Source organism: Halichoerus grypus, chromosome 11 (genome assembly GCF_964656455.1).
Source record: "Halichoerus grypus chromosome 11, mHalGry1.hap1.1, whole genome shotgun sequence".
In the NCBI taxonomy this organism is placed as follows: Eukaryota; Metazoa; Chordata; class Mammalia; order Carnivora; family Phocidae; genus Halichoerus; species Halichoerus grypus.
The window spans coordinates 55,898,751-55,918,724 of NC_135722.1; the positions used below are offsets into that span (position 1 = coordinate 55,898,751).

Genomic DNA, 19,974 nt, shown 5'->3' on the forward strand with positions numbered 1-19,974 from the left:
ATTTGGGTCCTTACTCTTTTCTTTTTTATAAGTCTGGCTAGGGGTTTATCAATTTTATTAATTCTTTCAAAGAGCCAGCTCTTAGTTTCGTTGATCTGTTCTACTGGGGGTTTGTTTGTTTGTTTGTTTCTATATCATTTATTTCTGCTCTAATCTTTATTATTTTCTTTCTTCTGCTGACTTTAGGCTTTTTTTGGCTTTATTTCCTTTTCTAACTCCTTTAGGTGTAAGGTTAGGTTGTGTATTTGAGACTTTTCTTGCTTCTTGAGATAGGCCTGTATTACTATATACTTCCCTCTTAGGACCGCCTTTGCTGCATCATAAAGGCTTTGGACTGTCGTGTTTTCATTTTCATTTGCTTCCATGTATTTTTTTAAAATTTCTTCTTTAATTTCCTGGTTAACCCATTCATTGTTTAGGAGGATGTTCTTTAGCCTCCATGTATTTGTGCTCTTTCCAAATCTTTAATTGTGGAAATTTGAGGAAAAAATTTTTTTGTTTTTTATTATGACTTCAAGTTTCATAGTGTTGTGGTCTGAAAATATGCATGGTATGATCTCAGTCTTTTTGTACTTGTTAAGGGATGATTTGTGACCCAGGATGGTATCTGTTCTGAAGAATGTCCCATGTACACTTGAAAAGAATGTGTATTCTGCTCTTTAGGATGAAATGCTCGGAATATATCTGTTAAATCCATCTGGGCCAGTGTGTCATTCAAAGCCATTGTTTCCTTGTCGATCTTCTGTTTAGATGATCTATCCATTGCTATGAGTGGGGTATTAAAGTCCCCTACTATTATTGTATTATTATCAATGAGTTTCTTTAAGTTTGTTATTAATCGATCTATATATTTGGCTGCTCCCACACAGGTGGCTTAAATATTTACAATTGTTAGCTCTTCTTATTGGATAGACCCCTTAATTATAATATAGTGCCCTTCTTCATCTCTTGTTACAATCTTTGGCTTAAAATCAGTTTGTCTGGGGTGCCTGGGTGGCTCAGTCGTTTAAGTGTCTCCCTTCGGATCAGGTCATGATCCCGGGGTCCTGGGATCAAGTCCCACATTGGGCTCCCTGATCAGAGGGACCCTGCTTCTCCCTCTCCCTCTGCCTCCCACTCCCCCTACTTATGCACTCTCTCTCTATCAAATAAATGAATAAAATATAAAAAAAAATCTAGTTTGTCTGGAAAAAGTATGGCCACTCTGTTTTTCTTTTGATGTCTATTAGCATGATAAATTGTCCTCCATCCCCTCACTTTCAACCTGGAGGTGTCTTTAGGTCTAAAATGAGTCTCTTGTAAGCAGCATATAGTTATGTCTTGGTTTTTTTTGTTTTTTTTTTTTTAGTCCGTTCTGTCTTTTGATTGGAGCATTTAGTCCATTTACATTCAGAGTAATTATTGATAGATAAGAATTTAGTGCCATTGTATTACCTGTAAAGTTGCTGTCTGGAGATTTTCTCTGTTCCTTTCTAGTCTTTGTTGCTTTTGGTGTTTCTTTCTCACTCAAAGGGTCCCCTTTAATATTTTTGGCGGGGCTGGTTTAGTGGTCATGAACTCCTTTAATTTTTGTTTGTCTGGGAAACTCTTCATCTTTCCTTCCATTCTGAATGACAGCCTTGCTGGATAAAGTATTCTTGGCTGCATATTTCTCCCCTTCAGCACATTGAATAAATCATGTCATTGCCTTCTGGCCTGCCAGGTCTCTGTGGAGAGATCTACTGCTCACCTGATTTGTCTTTCCTTATAGGTTAGGGAAGGTAGATACCTTATTGTACTCACTTTACAGATCTAGAAACTGAGGCTCAGACAGGCTAAGTAGCTTTTCCAAGGTCATGCGTACCAGTGACAGAGCCAAAAATTAAATACAGCCCATTTGACTCCAATTACACTATTTTGTTTCCCCTAGACCTCTGCTGTCCAATAAGATAGCTACTAACCATATATGGCTATTTGGAATTAAATTAATAAAAATTAAAATGTGAAGTCAGTTCCTCAGTCACTAACCACATTTCAAGTGCTTAACAGCTACATGTAGCTAGTGGCCACCATACTGGACAATGCAAGTATAGAATCCATTATTGTAGGAAGTTTATTGGATAATGCTGGTCTAGAGCCCCCAGTAACTGGCATGCCTTCTGCCTTTCTGATAATGGAAATTATACACATTACCTTGTTACTTTAACTTCCAAGAAGTTCAATTCAAAATTTTAAGCTCAAGTATAGCAATACTTTAGCCCTGGTAACCAACGTGTTTGTGCTCACCTTTTCCTGGGTCCTGATTTTCTATCTGTATTTATTAATTTTTGTTTCATTGAAAATGTTATTGTTGCAAGTATTCTTAAATCATTTGTTGAAAAGGCAGAATATAAATATAAATAAACAAAAAAAAGGACATATGCTCTGATTTTTCATGACCTCCATGTGTATAAGGTGCAGAATAGGATTCATGAACCAGCTATATGCTGTCTGTAAGAAACTCACTTCCAATAAAACAATGTAGGCAGGATGAAGGTAAACGGATGGAAAAAGTTCTATCATGCAAACATTAATCAAAGGAATGCAGAAGAGGCTGCATTGATATCAGATAAATTAAATTTCAGAGCAAAGATAATTACTAGAAACACAGAAAGACATTATACAATGATAAAAGGGTCAGTCCACCAAAAAGAGATAGCAGTCCTAAATATGTATGCAGGAGACAACAGAATTGCAACATATGTGAATGAAAAACTAATAGAAATGAAAGGAGAAATAAACCCACAATAAAAGTTCAAGTCTTCAACACCTATCCTTCCACAATTCATAGGAAAATTAGACTGAAAATCAGCAGGTATTTAGAAGATTTCAACAACATCGAGCAACAGGATCTAATTGATATTTATAGAACATTCTGCCCAACAACATCATTATACATTATACATTCTGAATTTCAAATGCTTATTTCCATAACATATACAAAATAGACCATATTCTGGGCATTAAAACAAACCTCAGCAAATTTTAAAGGATTTAAATCATACAGAGTATGTTCTGTGATACACTAGAATCAAACCAGAAATCATAACTGAAAGATAACATGAAAATCTACACATATTTGGAAACTAAACAACCCCCTTCTAAATAATCTATGGGTCAAAGAGCAAGTCTCCAGGTAAATTTTAAAAATACACTGCAAGTGTATAAATACATTAAAAAAATACATGTAAAATTTTTGGGTCAGACCTAAGGCTGTGCTGAAAGGGAAATTTACAGCACTAAATATATAAATTAGAAAAGAGGAAGTCTCAAATCAGAGCATATAAGTTCCTACCTCGGGAACTTAGAAAAAGAAGGGCAAAATGAACCCAAAGCCAGCAGAGAGAAGGAAATTATTATAAAGAGGAAGTGGGAGCAGGAGGGAAGTGGGTGTGATTGTCAAAGAGCAGCATAAGGAATCATTGTGGGGATGGAAATGTTCTGCATCTTTATTAATGTCAATATTCTGGTTGTGATAGTGTACTATGGTTTTGCGAGGGGGTACCATTGGAGGAACCTGGGTAAAGAGTATGTGGGCTATCTCTCTATTATTTCTCACTTTGCATGTATATCTACAATGATCTCAGAATAGAAAGTTAAAATTTTTTTAATTTTTTAAAATTTAAATTCAATTTATTAACATATAATGTATTATTGGTTTCAGAGGTAGAGGTCAGTGATTCATCAATCTTTTATAATACCCAGTGCTTACATCAGGTATCCTCCTTAATGCCCATCACCCAGTTACCCCATCCCCTGAACACCTCTCCCCTCCAGCAACCCTGTTTGTTTTCTATGGTTAAGAGTCTCTTATGGTTTGTCTCCCTTTCTGTTTTCCTCGTTTCATTTTTTTCTTCTCTTCCCCTATGATCCTCTGTTTTGTTTCTTAAATTCCACATATGAGTGGGATCATATGATAATTGTCTTTCTCTGATGACTTATTTCGCTTAGTATAATACCCTCTAGTTCCATTCATGTCGTTGCAAATGGCAAGATTTCATTTTTTTGATGGCTGAGTATTCCAGTGTGTGTGTGTGTGTGTATGTGTGTGTGTGTATTTGTGTGTGTATGTGTGTATATTTATATACACATACATACATACCACATCTTCTTTATCCATTCATCTGTTGATGGACATCTGGGCTCTTTCCATAGTTTGGCTACTGTGGACATTGCTGCTATAAACATCGGGGTGCATGTACCCCTTCGGATCACTACATTTGTATCTTTGCGGTAAATACCCAGTAGTGCAATTGCTGGGTCGTAGGGTAGCTCTATTTTCAACTTTTTGAGAAACCTCCATACTGTTTTCCAGAGTGGCTGCACCAGCTTGCATTCCCACCAACAGTGTAAGAAGGTTCCCAGAAAGTTTAATTTTAAAAAGACAACCAACGAAAAGATTTTATAACACAAAAATGAGAAAGAAAAATTATCCAGCACACACAAAGAATTTCAACAGAAAATATTTAAAAGATGACAAAAAAGAAAAAAATGAGGGAAAGATTTGAAAAAACACTTCACAAAAGACTAAAAACACAATGAAATGCACTATACACACAGACTGGTTACAATGAAGTAGTTGACAATATTAAATGTTAGCAAGGATTGGCTGGGCAATGTGAGCAAGGTTGAGCAATGTGTATGAACTCCCACATTAGTGGGGGATGTCAATTTGTATAACTCCTTTGGAAAACTTGTAGGTATTAAAAAGTTGAAGATATATATGCCCTGTGATCCAACAATTCCACACCTAGGATATCTAGTAGATAAATTTGTGCTTATGCAGCATTGCTTGCCATTGTCCCAAACAGCAAATAACCCAAATGCTTAGCAACAGAAGAATGAATAAATAATGTCAGCATACTCATACAGCTGAATAACATGGAGCAAAGCCAAATGACCACACAGAACACATACCAGGCCTTTAGAATAGCATTTATTGGAGGAAACCAGTAAGTATAGAAGCAGCAGCAGGTTTGGAAGTCCCCTGTTGCTCATTCCATTTGAAGTCAGCACACAGGAATGAGACCCTGATCCTTGCATGAATGTGACTGTGTAGTATCTCCTACTCATCTCCCTTCCTCATGACTACCAGTGAGGAAGATTGTTTCTTCACAGAGGTAGAGGTCTGAAAAGCCATAGAATAGCTGGCCTGATGAGGGTTATGATCCAATAGCTGCATGACATGGCAGAACCATGGCTTCCAGCTCTGTTCCACCACTTCATTCATACATACATATCAAACATACAGAAGAGAATGCACAGGCTGTCTTCTGTCAAGACCAGGGACAAAAAACCATGTCTTGGTATGGCAGAGAAGTGATCTGATCAGCATTCTTCTAGAATGATTTCTCTAAGCATTTGGCTGTAGCTAGTTTCCATGGAGCTCAAAGGCCAACTCCTTTCCTGGGAGGCCAGCCAGTAGAGAATATTGGGCAAGTTAACCCTTATTTCTCAACCACAATAGTTCTTCACCTCCACTCTCTATGTGGCCTCTATACATCATACCCCATTACATCAGTAATATATGCCATTACAATCCATAGGCAACTCTGGAGAATGGTTAATACAACAACTAGGCAGTAGTTCTCAAACTTGAGCGTTTCAGAATCATCTGGAGGACTTATCTGCAGATTTCAGATCCATGAAGGACCCTGAGAACTTGCATTTCTGAAGAGTTCTCCTATCATGCTAACGCTGCTTGTATAGGAACCACACTTTGAAAATCACTGGAATAGGGCAAGCCTATTGAATAGCTGTTCCCTAAACCAGGGGCTGAAGGAGCTCAGACTCAGACAAGAAAAAGGGGTACCAGATTGGGATACACTAAATAACCCTACTGCCTTTTCCCATATGCAGAATTCTGATTATTCTACTTGCCACTAATCATGATCCATAAACAATAGGAATTGTTGATTAGGGCACAGAAAGCCCTTTGGCTATAGGATTATGAAGATCAGTTTTGTAGTCTAAATCCACTTTGGTTAAAATAACAACAATAATAAATGAAAATAAAACTACCCCGGCTAAGGAGTCCAGGCTAATCTGCTGGACAGTTAGAGTGATCTCATTAGCTATTTAGCCTAGCTTAACTGCTAGATTTCCTATTGTTGTCTTCAGCTTCAATTATCCCCACTCAGGAATAAGACTACAGTGTCCTCTCTCCTCACTACCTGCTGGCAGGTTTTCTCCTCTACATCTAGGCCAGGTGGTGGCTATGGGGGGGCCTGAGAATCCCAGAAAACATCAAATAGCTGGATTATCACCTCAGGGTTATAGGTCATGGTTACTGGAGGCAAACAGGTGAAGGCCATTTGACCACACAGGAAAACAGCCTAGGCAGAACATATTCTCCAGTCCAGAGTTGTGTGTGTATGTGTGTGTGCTCGCCCACACATTGTATTGGAGTTAAGGCCAATATTCATAGTCACAGGGCTTGAATAAAGCCTAACCAAGGCCTATAGGATTACTCCCAAGCCTTTTCCAATGACCAAGAATTCTGTGTCATCCCAACAAGTAGAGGAAGAGCTAGACATGGAACCTAAGAGTCCATTATGGATAGTTTTATAGGCAGGTAGTGGGTAGTGTGATTCAGTGGAGTAGGATAGGAAACTCATAGTAGGTAAATGTTAGAAAACACTGGAGTGCTTCCAGCTGTCCCTTGCTGCATCTGGTAACTGATGACTGATCCAGCATTGTGACAGATTAGCCAAGGACCCATGGTAAGACATGCCTAGAAGAACGGGATAGCCTGGGTGATGGTTCTCTTGAAGGGACCCAAGTAGAAGAAGATAGGATGTACTTCCTCCAAATGTCTCCCGTGGTGTTGGGTATACCCTTATTTCTGGTGAAAGGCTTCTTCTGAAAAGATCTATAACATCTGACCCAGCACAATTACCTTACCCCATCACCACCGATCTCCTTCCTCCATGGTTCCACAGTAGCTGCACTGCACTTACTTATACCCAAGGGTGAGGACACCTTGCATGGTGCCTACGTAGCACTTATACAGTAACATCAAATGCAGGATAAAGGTATTAGTGTGACTTCAGTTGAATTGGTCACCACCAGCCAGCCTCATGGCTCTAGCAGTGCCTTCAGGTTGGTATCTGCCTAGTCTTGATACAGTGTATTGTTCAGACTTCCAACTGCCAAAGAGAATCAGGATAGGAGAAAAGGTACAGAGGTATGGAAAGGAATGCCTGGGTTCAGGTCCCTGCACTACAATTATACTACTCCAGTTATTTCCCCATCCCCTAATTCCTGTGTCCTTAACAGATGGCTGAGAGCAGATAGCCCCTTCCAGAATATGCTGGGCAGAACTCTAAGATGATCCCTGCTATGATCTGAATATATTTCCCCCTCCTTCAAATTCATATGTTGAAATCCTAATGCTCAAAGTGATGGTATAAAGATGGGGAGGTTTGGAGGTACTTAGGTCATGAAAGTGGAGCCCTCATGAATTGGATTAGTGCTTTTAGAAAAGAGAGCCCATAGAACCCCCTAATCCTTTCTGCCATGTGAGGACACAGCAAGAAATTAGCAGTCTGCAACCTGGAAGAGGGCCTTCACCAGGACCTGACCACGCTGACACCATGATTTTGGACATCACAGCCTCTAGAACTGTGGGAAATAAATTTCTGTTGTTTATAAGCCATCCAGTCTATTGTATTTTGTTAATAGCAGCCCAAATGGACTGAGCCCTCCAAGATGCCCAGGCTTTGGTGTACGTAACTTCTCCATTTTTCCAAAAAAACAGTTATCTAAGTACTGGGGTGAAGGGGTTTTGCAGATGTAATTAAGTTCCCAATTAGTTGACCTTAAGACAGGTTGATTATCTAACTAAGCCTGACCTAATCACAGGAGCCCTTCAAGAGCAGAGTTTTCTCTGGCTGTTGCCAAAGTGAAAGAGAGATGTGCTCTGGCTAATCTGGAATAAAGCAAACATTCATTTTGTGAATTGCCTGTGAGGGCCGGGGTGGGGTGGGGCAAAAAACCATTGGCAGCCTCTAGTTGCTGAGAGTGGTCCTTGGCTGACAGCTGGAAAGAAAATGAGGACCTCAGTCCTACAACCACAAGGAAATGAATTCTGCCAACAACTAGTGAGCCTGAAAGAGGACTTCAAGGCCCTGATGAACTATAGCCCTGGCCAATATCTTAATTTCAGCCTCATGAGACTCTGAGCAGAATATCCAGCCATGCTGTGCTCAGACATTTGACCTATAGAAACTGTGAGATAATTTATGTTGTGTTAAGCCACACTTGTGGTAATTTGTGATGTAGCAATAGGTAACTAACACATGGGATAGATATGTACAGTACTCATAGAATAAGTAAGCAGCAATTGTCTATGAGTAGAGAGTTTCAGAGTTCTCTTGCCTCCACACTCCGCAGACAATAAAAGGCATGGAAATATGCTGCGTTAGGCTGGCTGGGCAGGAAAAATGTTCCGATATCTGAGTAGATGCATAGATATCCCAGTAGTAAACAGTCATCCCTATAATGCTTAAACAGACTGTTGGAAAGTTCACAGGAGAGGCAATGCTTCTGTTTTAATGCCCACCTATCAGAAAATTCCAAGATTCTAAGATTCCAGAGGGATAGGCAGCTAAGAATTCCTCAGGCCTCATCAGACCAACCAGTTTACCACTGCAATCTAAAGTGAGGACGTGTAACATTCCTGTCTTCTGATGGGCTATACCATCATCTAACATTCCTTCTATGTTACATGTAAGCAATGCCGTTGTCCTTGTCCTTTCAGTAACTGCATGCAAGATCTCCTGTACCTTTGTATTTTTTTTCCGTAAGACAAGATTGGGGGTCACCAACCTTTTCACTTTTGCCCCCTGGATCTAAAGGTCATAACCACATAGCACTGTAAAAGGTGTCAGCTCACTTAGTCCCTGCTGGAGTTATCTCCTTCACCTGGAGGTGGGGATGGAGTGTGTGATGGTTAACTTTCTGTGTCAATTTCACCGGGCCATGGGATGCCCAGTATCTGGTTAAACATTCTTTCTGGGTGTGGGTGGGGGGCGGGGGTAGGGGGGAAATGCGTGTTTCCAGAAGAGATTAGCATATGAATTGGTGGACAGAGTAAAGCAGATGACCCTGCTTGGGTGGGCATCATCAAATTAACTGAAGGCCTGAATAGAACAAAAAGGTGGAGTGCGTTGCTGGCCCATCAATCTTCTGCCCTGGGTGCTCCTGGTTCTTACACATCAGACTTTGACTGGAATCTACACCACTGGCCCTCTGGCTCTCAGGCCTTTGAACTACACCGCTGGCCTTCCTGGGCTCCAACCTGTAGATGTAGATCATGGGACTTCTCAGTTTCCATACTCGCCTGAGCCAATACCTTATAATATATAACCATTTTTGGCCCTTTTCTCTTAGTTTATAATTAAAAGTGTTAAGAAAAAGAATACACACTGAAGTACATAGTGGTAAAGGGGCATCTCACTGCAACTTAATCTCAAATCGTTCAGGAAGAAAAAATTATATATATATTTTTATTTTATATATATGTGTGTATATATATATATTTAAGTTTCCTTAAGTTTGAAATTATTTCAAAATGAAAAATTAGAAAAGAAAGGGGAGAAGGAAAAGAAGAGAGGCATACTCCAAGTAGAATATTTTCATCTCCTTTTATTGAAGGAAATAAAACTTGTGCTGCAAGAGGCAGTGGTACCTCAGAGCATGACAAGGTAGCCAATGGGACTGACATGACAAGCCACAATGCTGGCCAGGGGTCCTATTGTAGAGGGAGGACCAAAACCACAAAGACAGCAGGAGGTAGCAAACATCCCCAACACCCAGTGCAAGCATTTCCATTTGCAGAGAGCTTGGCCATGCATTGTAAAAACAGGGTCCCCTCACAGCTGGCAGAGTATCTTATCAGGTCGCCGAATCCATTCAAAGCTAACACGTAGTTTCAGAGTTGGGAGATCCTTCCCTCTGACCCAAAGACTCAGGCCATCAGAAGATCTTTCAGCTCCTTATCCCAGATGGAAAAAGAGGCTGAGTTCTTGAAACAACACATAGGTACAGTTGGACACATGCTGATACCCAACTTTGTTCTAAAAGCAGCTAAATTTTTTTCCCTGACTTCTCACACTGCTCTTACCCAGCATGTGCCCTAGGAAACCTCTCAAAAAGTTCTAAACAAAGACAGAATTGGGGCAGCAGCCTAGGGGATGTAGGGAGTCAAAAGCTGCTACATAGCCAAGACCATTTCACAAGAAATAGCATGGGGAACACTACTGGGTGAAGATCCTCCCAAATAGCTGCTAGAAGCACACACAAAGAAAAAACATGGTAGCTTTCTCTCCCATATCAAGATCAGCTGCGCCAAAGCCATGGTCCAGGAAGATGAGCCATTTCATGTCCCTGGCAAATTATCAACGCTCACAGCACTCCTCATGCTGTTCCAATTTTCAAGTACAATAGGAGTTTGGGCAGTTCAGCCTCGGAAAAGCAAGCTCTAAAGAAATCTCAACTGATTACAAATTGATAATGTTATAAAGCCAAAAATTTATAGAGTCAAGAACTGACTGGCAGGTGTAAGATTGGGGTAGAGGGAGAAGATTTTGCTGTGTAGAAATAGGAGTCCAAGGGTTTATTCCTATAAGCCCTTGATCATAAACTACCCTCACAACCACAAATTGGGAGGAAATTCCTTATTTAGAAATGGCCATCATCTGATTAGTCAGTTGCAGTTCTCTTCAATGCTGGACACATGGTTTTCAAGGATCAAAGTCAGGAGAGCGCTAGACCAGGAAATGGGAGGACCAAGGCAAGGAAGAGAGGGCATCAGGGGTTGGAATTTCTAAAATAAGCATTTATTTCACAGAAGTCTTGGCACAATGAGGCTGGGGTAAGCATGGTTTTAGTGATTGTTCTTGGTTGCCTCCTTTGCTGCAGCAATCAGTGGAGTGAGGCTGGAGAGGGGCTTGGCAATCTTCAGGAACTGATGCTAGAAAGGAAAAAAAGCAAAGACACATGACTATTTACCATTCTTCCTCAGTAACCATCATAAGATGTTAAGGGCATCCATATTTGCACAAGGTGCTGCCTGGAAAGCTTCAGATCATCCCCAAGTTGAAGAACATCTTTAAAAGATAACCATTTTGGAAAACTGTTTGGCACTATCTACTTACAACTTAAACACACATCTATGCTATATCCCAGCATTTCCACTTGTAGGTATATTTCCAAGAGAAGTAAGTTTGTGTATCCACCAAAAGACACAAACAAGAACGTTCATAGCAGTTTTACTTAACAATAGTCATAACTAAAAGAACCCAAATGTCTAAGAGAATGAAAGAATGAATAATGTTATATTTTATAATACTATACAGAAAATTACACAGCAATTTAAAAGAATGAATGATTGATACACTGACAACAGGATGAATCCCACAGACATTATGTTGAGTGAAAGAAGCCAGACACAGGGGATTTCATATCGTATGATTCCACTTTATATTAGGTAAAACTAAACTATGGTGATAATCAGAATAATAATTATCTCTGAGGGAAAGTATTGACTGATCATGACCCAGTGGTATATTGCAATACTGCAGTTCAGGAGCACTGACCTAGGAATTTATTGTTCTATCTTTGAATTCAATAAAGCCTTCAATAGCTTGGTCCTTTCCCAAATCACTGTCACTGGGCTATACTTTGGGCCACACCCACAACTATTAAAGAAGATCATTTTGGAGAAAACACTGTATGAAAACTGCATCTACATTTTCAGCAAGACTGTTATGGAGAACAATTCTTTATGTAACTCAGAGCCTCTTAACTAAAAATGATTTTTCTTACATTTAGTAGTAAAAAGGCTTTGTGTCTTGAGGATGTGATGTTTTTCCATTTGATAAGAAATATAGGAACTATCACATTTCTTTTTCTGTCCTGGCCACCAGGAAACTGAGAACCAAATTTGATGTTTAAACAAAACTAACTCAGATGATTAGCATATTTGATCCTTCTGCCATCCTTAATGAGTCCTTTTTACTAATCATATTGTATACTGTATAGGCACATACACATTTAGGCATATATACACCTTTTCATTGCTGGAAGTTGCTTCATCTTCTTTTTGGACAGAGATAGGATATAAAAAGGCACTGAAGACAAGAAGTTACCATGAAAAAAATAAAAGACCTTGGCTAAATCATGAAGATACAAATTTCAACATAATACCCCATGTATTTTTATCCATGTATGTGTTCTCACAGGAGAAAGAGATGTGAAGCTTTTGTGATTTAAGATTCCAAAAGTCATAGTTTTGAATATTTACAATGTACAGTAAAAGTTAAAGAGCCATTGTTATAAAATCACAGGTTTTTACAACTCCCCTCTGAGTTGAGAAAGCAGCATGATCCAATACCGATCTGGGAGGCTTCAGTTTCCTTCTCTGTATAATGAACAAAGTATAATAGATAAGCCCTAAAGCCCTTCCAGTTTTAGCACTCTCTGAGACAAAAGAGCAGTAGCCAAGAGCATACACACTTGAGAGCCAAGCAGACATAGGTTAAAACCCTGGGTCTACCACATATTAGCTATATAATCATGGAAAAGTTACTAAACACTTGAAACCTCACTTGCTCACCTATAAAAATGGGAATAATAGAACCTATAAATCACAGGGTTGTTATAAAGAATAGACGAAAAGAACATATAAAGCACTTAGTGCCTATAGTGTGGCAAAGATTCAATATAATGCATTTATTGTTTCTTATGGTATCAGGAAGAAAACTCTAGAGGGCACTAATCTTTCAATAATTATAATTTGGTACCTAATTAACAATATCTTCACCAATCACAGGCTTAAAGTAGAATTTGAACATTTTTCCATGTCTAGGGTTTCCAGAGCAAACCTCATATGGAAGGCAAAAGGATCCTATATGGTACTGCCTGTTATAAGGGGTTTTCAGTTGCAAAGGATCCGAGATACTAATGGGTTCCATTTGGGAGAGCCGAAATCTCATATCTAACAGACCAGTGCTCTGTAAATCCATAACCCTGGTTACAAAGAGATGCTAAATATGTTCTAGAGGGTAGCATTTCAAGGAAGGTAAATACTTTAAGCAATTTCATTCAATTCAATGAATATTTTCCGAATACCTTTTCCAAGTCAGGTCCTAGGTATAAGAGGAGACCAAGAAATTAAAAAGATAGAAGTTACAATTTAGTGGGAAAGAGAGGGTTGTTCATAACTAACTTTAACGCAGGAGGTCTGGCCTGCCTTGCTCAGTTGCTCTTGGTCCTCATAATAAAGAAGTAACTGTGCATGCCTACAGATTAATCACCACCATAAAGTTTAATGTGATACTTATGTGGTAGCCTGCTAAAAGCAGTTTTTGCAACCATATGAAATAATTATGTAATTTCAGGATTAAACAGGTGGAAGTATAAAAGCTTGGCAAACCTTCCACTCCAGGCTTCCCCACAATTGGCAGAATCTCACTCTAATTCAGGCAAAACAAAAGAAGTGCTGATGAAAGTTACAGGCAAAGTTCAGCAGAAGCTCAGAAAGTAGATTTTTAAGCTGAGCCTATGAATGTGTACAGAGTTTTAACAGACTGAGGAATAGCCTCAGGGAATAACATGAACAAAGGCCCAGAGATGAAGGAGGTTAGGGAACTAGGAATATAAATTGAGTGTGGGAAGTTGTAGGTGAGAAGCCTAGTAGTGCTTCACAGACAAAAATGAAGCAAAAAAGGCTTGGTTTAGTTATCCCTTGAATTCAGAGCTTCCCTGCATAGGGACAATTACCTGCAGCAGCTCTTTAGCTGAACCTCTCTTCTCCACATCCATCTCAAGACAGCGGTTCAGAAAGTCCCGGAAGAAAGCTGACAGCTTCTCTGGGTTCTGAAGCTCTGGGGTCCCATTGGTGGCAATGAGGTACAAGGCCTGGCAATACAAATGGAGAATCACCTTAGGCTCTAGCTGGAGTTCTCTCTTAGTGCCCAGACCTGCCCTCTAGAAATATGGTTAGCTGCTTTATGCCTCCAGGACACAAAGAGGCAGCTTTGGTATACTGGAAAGAATATGACCTAAGGATCAGATTTAACATTTAAAGGCCATGTGACCATGTGCAAGCCAGTGACCTCCCAAATTCCTCATCTGGAAAATAGGGATGACAAGGGTGCCTATCTCACATGTCTGTAAAAACCAAGATAGTATATTGGAAAGCACTTTATAAACTTATGAAATGTGTTCCAGACCCATGGGTTGATTATTATTCTTGATTATGTATCTAAAGGGTTTATTACTCACTTAGCCTGATGATGAGTTAAACATCTATCTGCCCATTTGCTGGAGGAAATTACTCCTGATGCCCTCACCTTAATCACCTAAGAACTGATTTCTTCTAGCAAGAGAGGAATATAAAAAGCAAGTGTTCTGTAAAGCAACAATCTGTTTCCTTGTTGCCTCCCCTGGTCCCCTAACATGAGCCATCTTATGGGATAGGTTAAAAAAAAAAAAAGTCCTGGGGCGCCTGGGTGGCTCAGTCATTAAGCGTCTGCCTTGGGCTTGGGTCATGATCCTGGGGTCCTTGGATCGAGCCCCCACATTGGGCTCCCTGCTCAGTGGGAAGCCTGCTTCTCCCTCTCCCACTCCCCCTGCTTGTGTTCCCTCTCTCACTGTGTCTCTCTCTGTCAAATAAAGAAAATCTTTTTAAAAAAAAAAAGTTATTTTCAAGCACTCAGAACTTTAATTCACAAAGTATTAAAGTATTTACACAAATACTATCTCATTTAATGACCACAATAAATCTGGATAATAGGCTAGGCAAGAATTATCATCCCCATTTCACAGATAAAGTCCAGAAACATAAAGACATATGCCTGGGATCAAGCTATGCATGTGAATTTATGTCCTCTGACTCTAATCCCAGTCTTATTTCCATCCACACCATACTGATCATCATCTTCAAGGCCACTGTAAGATGGGGGAAGATGAGTGGTATGTGGAATCAGAGGGCAAAGCTGGGACCTTCAGGCAGTTTCGGCTGGTACACTGAAGCACTTTCCAGTAATCAGCTATCCAGGAGGTAACCAGTTAAGATGAGATGACCACCTATCAACGACAACACACACATATTTCCTGCACTGGATGGGAGGTTGAGAAATGAGAAAATAAAAGCAATCAGACTAATTCTCTTATTTGCCCATGACCAAAATTACCAACCTACTTGCATTTGTATTCATACACTCTGCTTTTCCTCTTTTTTTACAATGGATAAATTGTCCATCTTCTAATCTAATACTCTTTCAATACTTGATCCAACCCCTCTCATCTACTTAAGGACAGCACTCCAACAGATGTCACTTCTCTCTTGTACATGACCACATTCCTCCTTTCCACTACATCATTCCTATCAGCACACAAACATGCTAAAATAATATCTTAAAAAAAAAAAAAACAACCAAAGTCCTCCCTCAACTCCACTTCAGGTTCCTACTCCATTTTTCTGTTCCCTTAAGAGCAAAACTGCTTAAAGAACAACAACTCCTTTCACATGCCATCTCAACTTCTTCTCCCATTCTGGTAGATTTCCTCTAATCAGGCTTTCATTTCATTACCATAAACTCCACATTGGCAAATCTAATGTTTATTTCTCAATCTTATCTCATACGATCTATCAGTGACATCTGACACAGTGGTCCATCCTCCTTCTCCAAACACTTTGTTGTCTTGGCCTCCAGGACACACTTCTCTCAGTTCTCCTCCTACTTGGAAGGCCACTCCTTGGTCTAATTTGCTAGTTCCTCCAACCTGTAAGCGTGAGAGTACCCCAGGGCTCAGTACTCAAACCTTACTCCCTAGGTGAGTGATCACATCAACCATCTAGTTCCAATGCTTTAAATAAACCAACTATATACTACCTCCTGATAAATTCATATTTATAGCCCTGACCTCTTACCCTTGAACTCCAGACTCATACGCCCAACTCTATTCAGTATCTCCACTTGGATATCTAATAAACATTTCAAATCACCACATTCAAAACCAACTCTATTATCCCATTTTACTTGCCCTTCAACCTTCTCAGTAAATGGCAAATGAACTTTTTCAGCAATTAGGGCCCAAAATCTTATAGGTATTGTTGATTCATCTTTCTCTGATATCCATTTCATCTTGTCAGCAGTATGTTCAAGGTATTTCCTGAGTCTAACCACTCTTCATTACTACTGCCACCAATATAGTCCAAGCCACCACTCTTACCTGAACAATTTTAACAGTATTTCAATCTGTTTTCTATAACAGCAGTCAAAATGGTTGGTTAATATTTATAACATAAATTAAGTCATACTACTACTCAGCTCAAAATCCTCTGATGGCTTCCAATCTCTTACAGAATAAAAGCCAAGTTCTCACAATGGTCACAAGGTCTTACCTGATTCGGCTCCCTGCTAGTTCTCTGACCTTGTCTACTCATCTCCACCCTGCTCACTCACTTAGTGACACTGATCTCTTTGGTCTTCTCAGGATACAACGAGTTGTGTTCTCAAATCAAGTCCTTTGTATACTTGATACCTGGGAAACTCTTGCATCAGATTAATCTCATGGCTTGCTCCTTTCTTCAGATTTCTGCTCAAATAACTTAGAACAGAGGACTTCCTTCTCTACTCTAAATAAAAGAGCACACTTCTCCCTCCTTCCCCATTGCTCTCTTAAGCCCCTTACTCAGCTTTTTCTCACAGCACTTACCTTCTGTTACTATATATTAATTTTTTTCATCACCATTAGAATAGTTTCTTTTACATTAGAGGAACTCAAAAAATTGTTGAATAAATGATTGAGTGACTGCTAATATCTTTTTTTGAGCATTTATACTTTAAACCCAACAGTGCCAAGTTTTATCCAGAAAAGACAAATCCAGGTTGGAAACTGTAGGGAACCGCCTGAGTCCCATTTCCTGGGACTAAAGACAATAGCCCGAACATCTTAAAATGGGACTAGTAACACTCACTCTCAGAGGATTTTCATTGAGGTATGGGGGCTCCCCTTCAATCATTTCGATGGCCATGATGCCCAGGGACCAGATGTCAACCTTGGGTCCATAGGCCTTCCGCGTCACAACCTCTGGTGCCATCCAGTATGGAGTTCCCACCATGGTGCTCCGTTTGCTCTGCTCTGGGGTGATCTGGGCACAGAATCCAAAATCGGCTAGAAAAAGAAAAGAAAAGAAGGAATGGACTTATATTCAGGGTATTCCCTCCATATGTACTGACTATGGTGCCTATCCCCAGGTGTCAAGCTCTGCCTGGCTCCCAGCCACTGCAATCCCTTGTCATTCCACAGCTAGAATCACATGACTGCTACTTTCACGACTGGCTCTTAGCCTGTCCTCTATTTAACCTTTTGAAAAGAAGCAGGAGGCCAAAAGAAACATCATTTCTGGCCCCCTACCGCTCCTCAAACCAGAAGAACTAGGCATTAAAGTCCAAGCTGCCCATTTTGGCCTTGACTACTTGCCCCGCTTCTGCTTTCTTCTTAAAAACCATTCCCATGCCTCAGAATCTGGCAGTCTAGGTCCTTGCTTTATTTCCTGGGCATGAGTCCCTGACTTAAACCCTAATCACCTACGAGTAGGCATGGCCCTGCTTTTATCAGTTTCTTACCCTGTGTCCCCAGACAAAGACTGCTAACAATCTTCCCACAGCTGCCCGTCTACCTGTAACACACCTGTTTGTCTGGACTACTGGTCCTTACACTTTTGAACAAGATGTTCTGCTTACAGGTCATTCACATTAAATTGCAATTATATGTTTATTTAAATTATGAGGCCTTTGATAGGAAGGACTATGTCTTCTTACTCATTTTTTTTAATCCCAGACGGCCCAAGTATAATACACATTTGATAAAAGTTTGCTGAATGAATCAAAGAAATTACACTAAACTCTATTTTCTAATTATGTATTTTATGACTCCACTACTAGACTGAGAGCTACTTGAAGAATGGCAAAAGTATCCTTGTGCCCATCATAGCACATAGGAGGCATTCAGTAAATTCTTTTTGGCTAAACGTATAAATGAATGGAAAAAAAAAGAAATGAAACCTTGTATAGTGCTGAGTAATATAAAGAGCCTGCATATCCCAGGAAATACAGATATACCTCATTTTATCACACTTTGCTTTGTCGCACATCACAGATATTACGATTTTTACAAATTGAAGGTTTGTGGCAACTCTGTGATGAGCAAGTCTATCAGTGCCATTTTTCCAACAGCTTCCACTTCATGTCTCTGTGTTACATTTTGGTAATTCTCGTAATATTTCTAAATTTTTATTATTATTATATTTGTAATGGTGATCTGTGACCAGTGATCTTTGATGTTACTAATGTAATTGTTTTGGGACACCACGAACTGTACCCATATAGGATGGTGAATTTAAGTTGAAAAATGTGTATGTTCTGACTGCAGACATGGTGAAAATAACATAAGAACTAGAATTACAAGTGGAGCTTGAAGACATGACTGAACTGCCGTAATCTCATGATAAAACTTGAATAGACGAGGAGTGGGTTCTTATGGATGAGCAAAGAAAGTGGTTTCTTGAGAAGGAATCTACTCCTGGTGAAGGAGAAGGAATCTACTCCTGGTGAAGATGCTGTGAAAATGGTTGAAATGACACAGAGGATTTAAAATATTACATAAACTTAGTTGATAAAGCAGTAGCAGAGTTTGAGAGGATTGACCCCCATTTTGAAAGCAGTTCTCCTGTGGGTAAAATGTTATCAAACAGCATTGCATACTACAGAGAAATCATTTGTGAAATGGAAGACAGGTGATGCAGCAAGCCTCATTACTGTTTTATTTTAAGAAATTGCCACAGCCACCAAAGCCTTCCGCAACCACTACCTGATGAGTCAGCAGCCATCAACACTGAGGCAAGACCCTCCACCAGCACAAAGATTATGACTCACTGAAAGCTCAGATAATGATTAGCATTTTTTAGCAATAAAGTATTTTTTAATTAAGGTACGTACATTTTTTTAGACATAATGCTATTACACACTTAATCGACTATAGTACAGTGTAAACATAACTTTTATATGCACTGGGAAAAATTCATTTGATTTGCTTTATTGCAATGTTTGTTTTACTGCAGTGGCCTGGAACCGAACCCACAGTATCTCCAAGGTGAGCCTGTAAGTAAAGACCCTATGCTGAGTCTTGTAGCTACTATTATGTGATTAACCTCCCCCTAGGAGACAGGGTCCCAACAGGAAGAGAAGTATCATCACTCCTACTCACTTAGCTTGACAGAGCCATCCATTCCCAACAGGATGTTGTCGCTCTTGATGTCTCTGTGAATGACCTGGTTCGAATGCAGAAACTCCAAAGCCTGCAGGCACTATTGAAATGGATGGGCAAAGAGAGAGAGAAAGGACTTATAATATGAAGACTTACAGAAAATCAACTAATCCGACCTCCTCATTTTGTGACAAAGAAAATGAGGTCCCAGTGAGTGAAAGAACTAGTTCCAAATCTGTGGCAGAGGCAGGTCTACTGACTAGTCTCCTATCTCCTGGCTAAGCACTCTTCTAACTTGGTGCTGCTTTATGCCTTTCATATAATAAACCTTATTATAATACACCTTACAGTAGTTTTCTTACAGGAGTTCCTCCTATGTATTTTGGAGTTTTTTACCAAACATCAGATCCTTAACAAAGAACCTGAGGCCCAAGCAAAACTACTGAGGAGAAATGGAAATGATTTTATAAAGATAAAACTGGAGGAAAGTGACAAAGAGTCATATCTGAGACATATGGAAGTGATATTAGAAACAGTGAAGTTAGGAGAAATATTTTTGGTGAGGAGATAATTTGTACTGTTTTGGGTATGTTCAATTTTATATACCTACAAACATTTGCAGACAAATGTTCAGTAGAGTCTTAAGTTCTATACAGAGATCTGGACTTAAGTATT

At 39.7% G+C, this 19,974-nt stretch overlaps 1 protein-coding gene across 6 annotated transcripts in view; it reads right to left on the reverse strand.

The window, feature by feature from the left end:
• Window positions 1-9,646: 9,646 nt before the first annotated feature.
• The window catches only part of PAK1 (p21 (RAC1) activated kinase 1), a 145,563-nt gene continuing 135,235 nt past the window's right edge, over window positions 9,647-19,974 (reverse strand). For all 6 annotated transcript variants that reach the window (XM_036073007.2, XM_078058582.1, XM_036073006.2 and 3 more), the window contains 4 exons: window positions 19,300-19,399; window positions 17,009-17,205; window positions 13,804-13,941; window positions 9,647-10,993 (listed from right to left, as the gene is read on the reverse strand). In XM_036073007.2, the coding sequence (XP_035928900.1) occupies window positions 10,907-10,993; window positions 13,804-13,941; window positions 17,009-17,205; window positions 19,300-19,399 (522 nt within the window). In that variant the 3' untranslated portion in view covers window positions 9,647-10,906. The remainder of the gene's footprint in view (window positions 10,994-13,803; window positions 13,942-17,008; window positions 17,206-19,299; window positions 19,400-19,974) is intronic.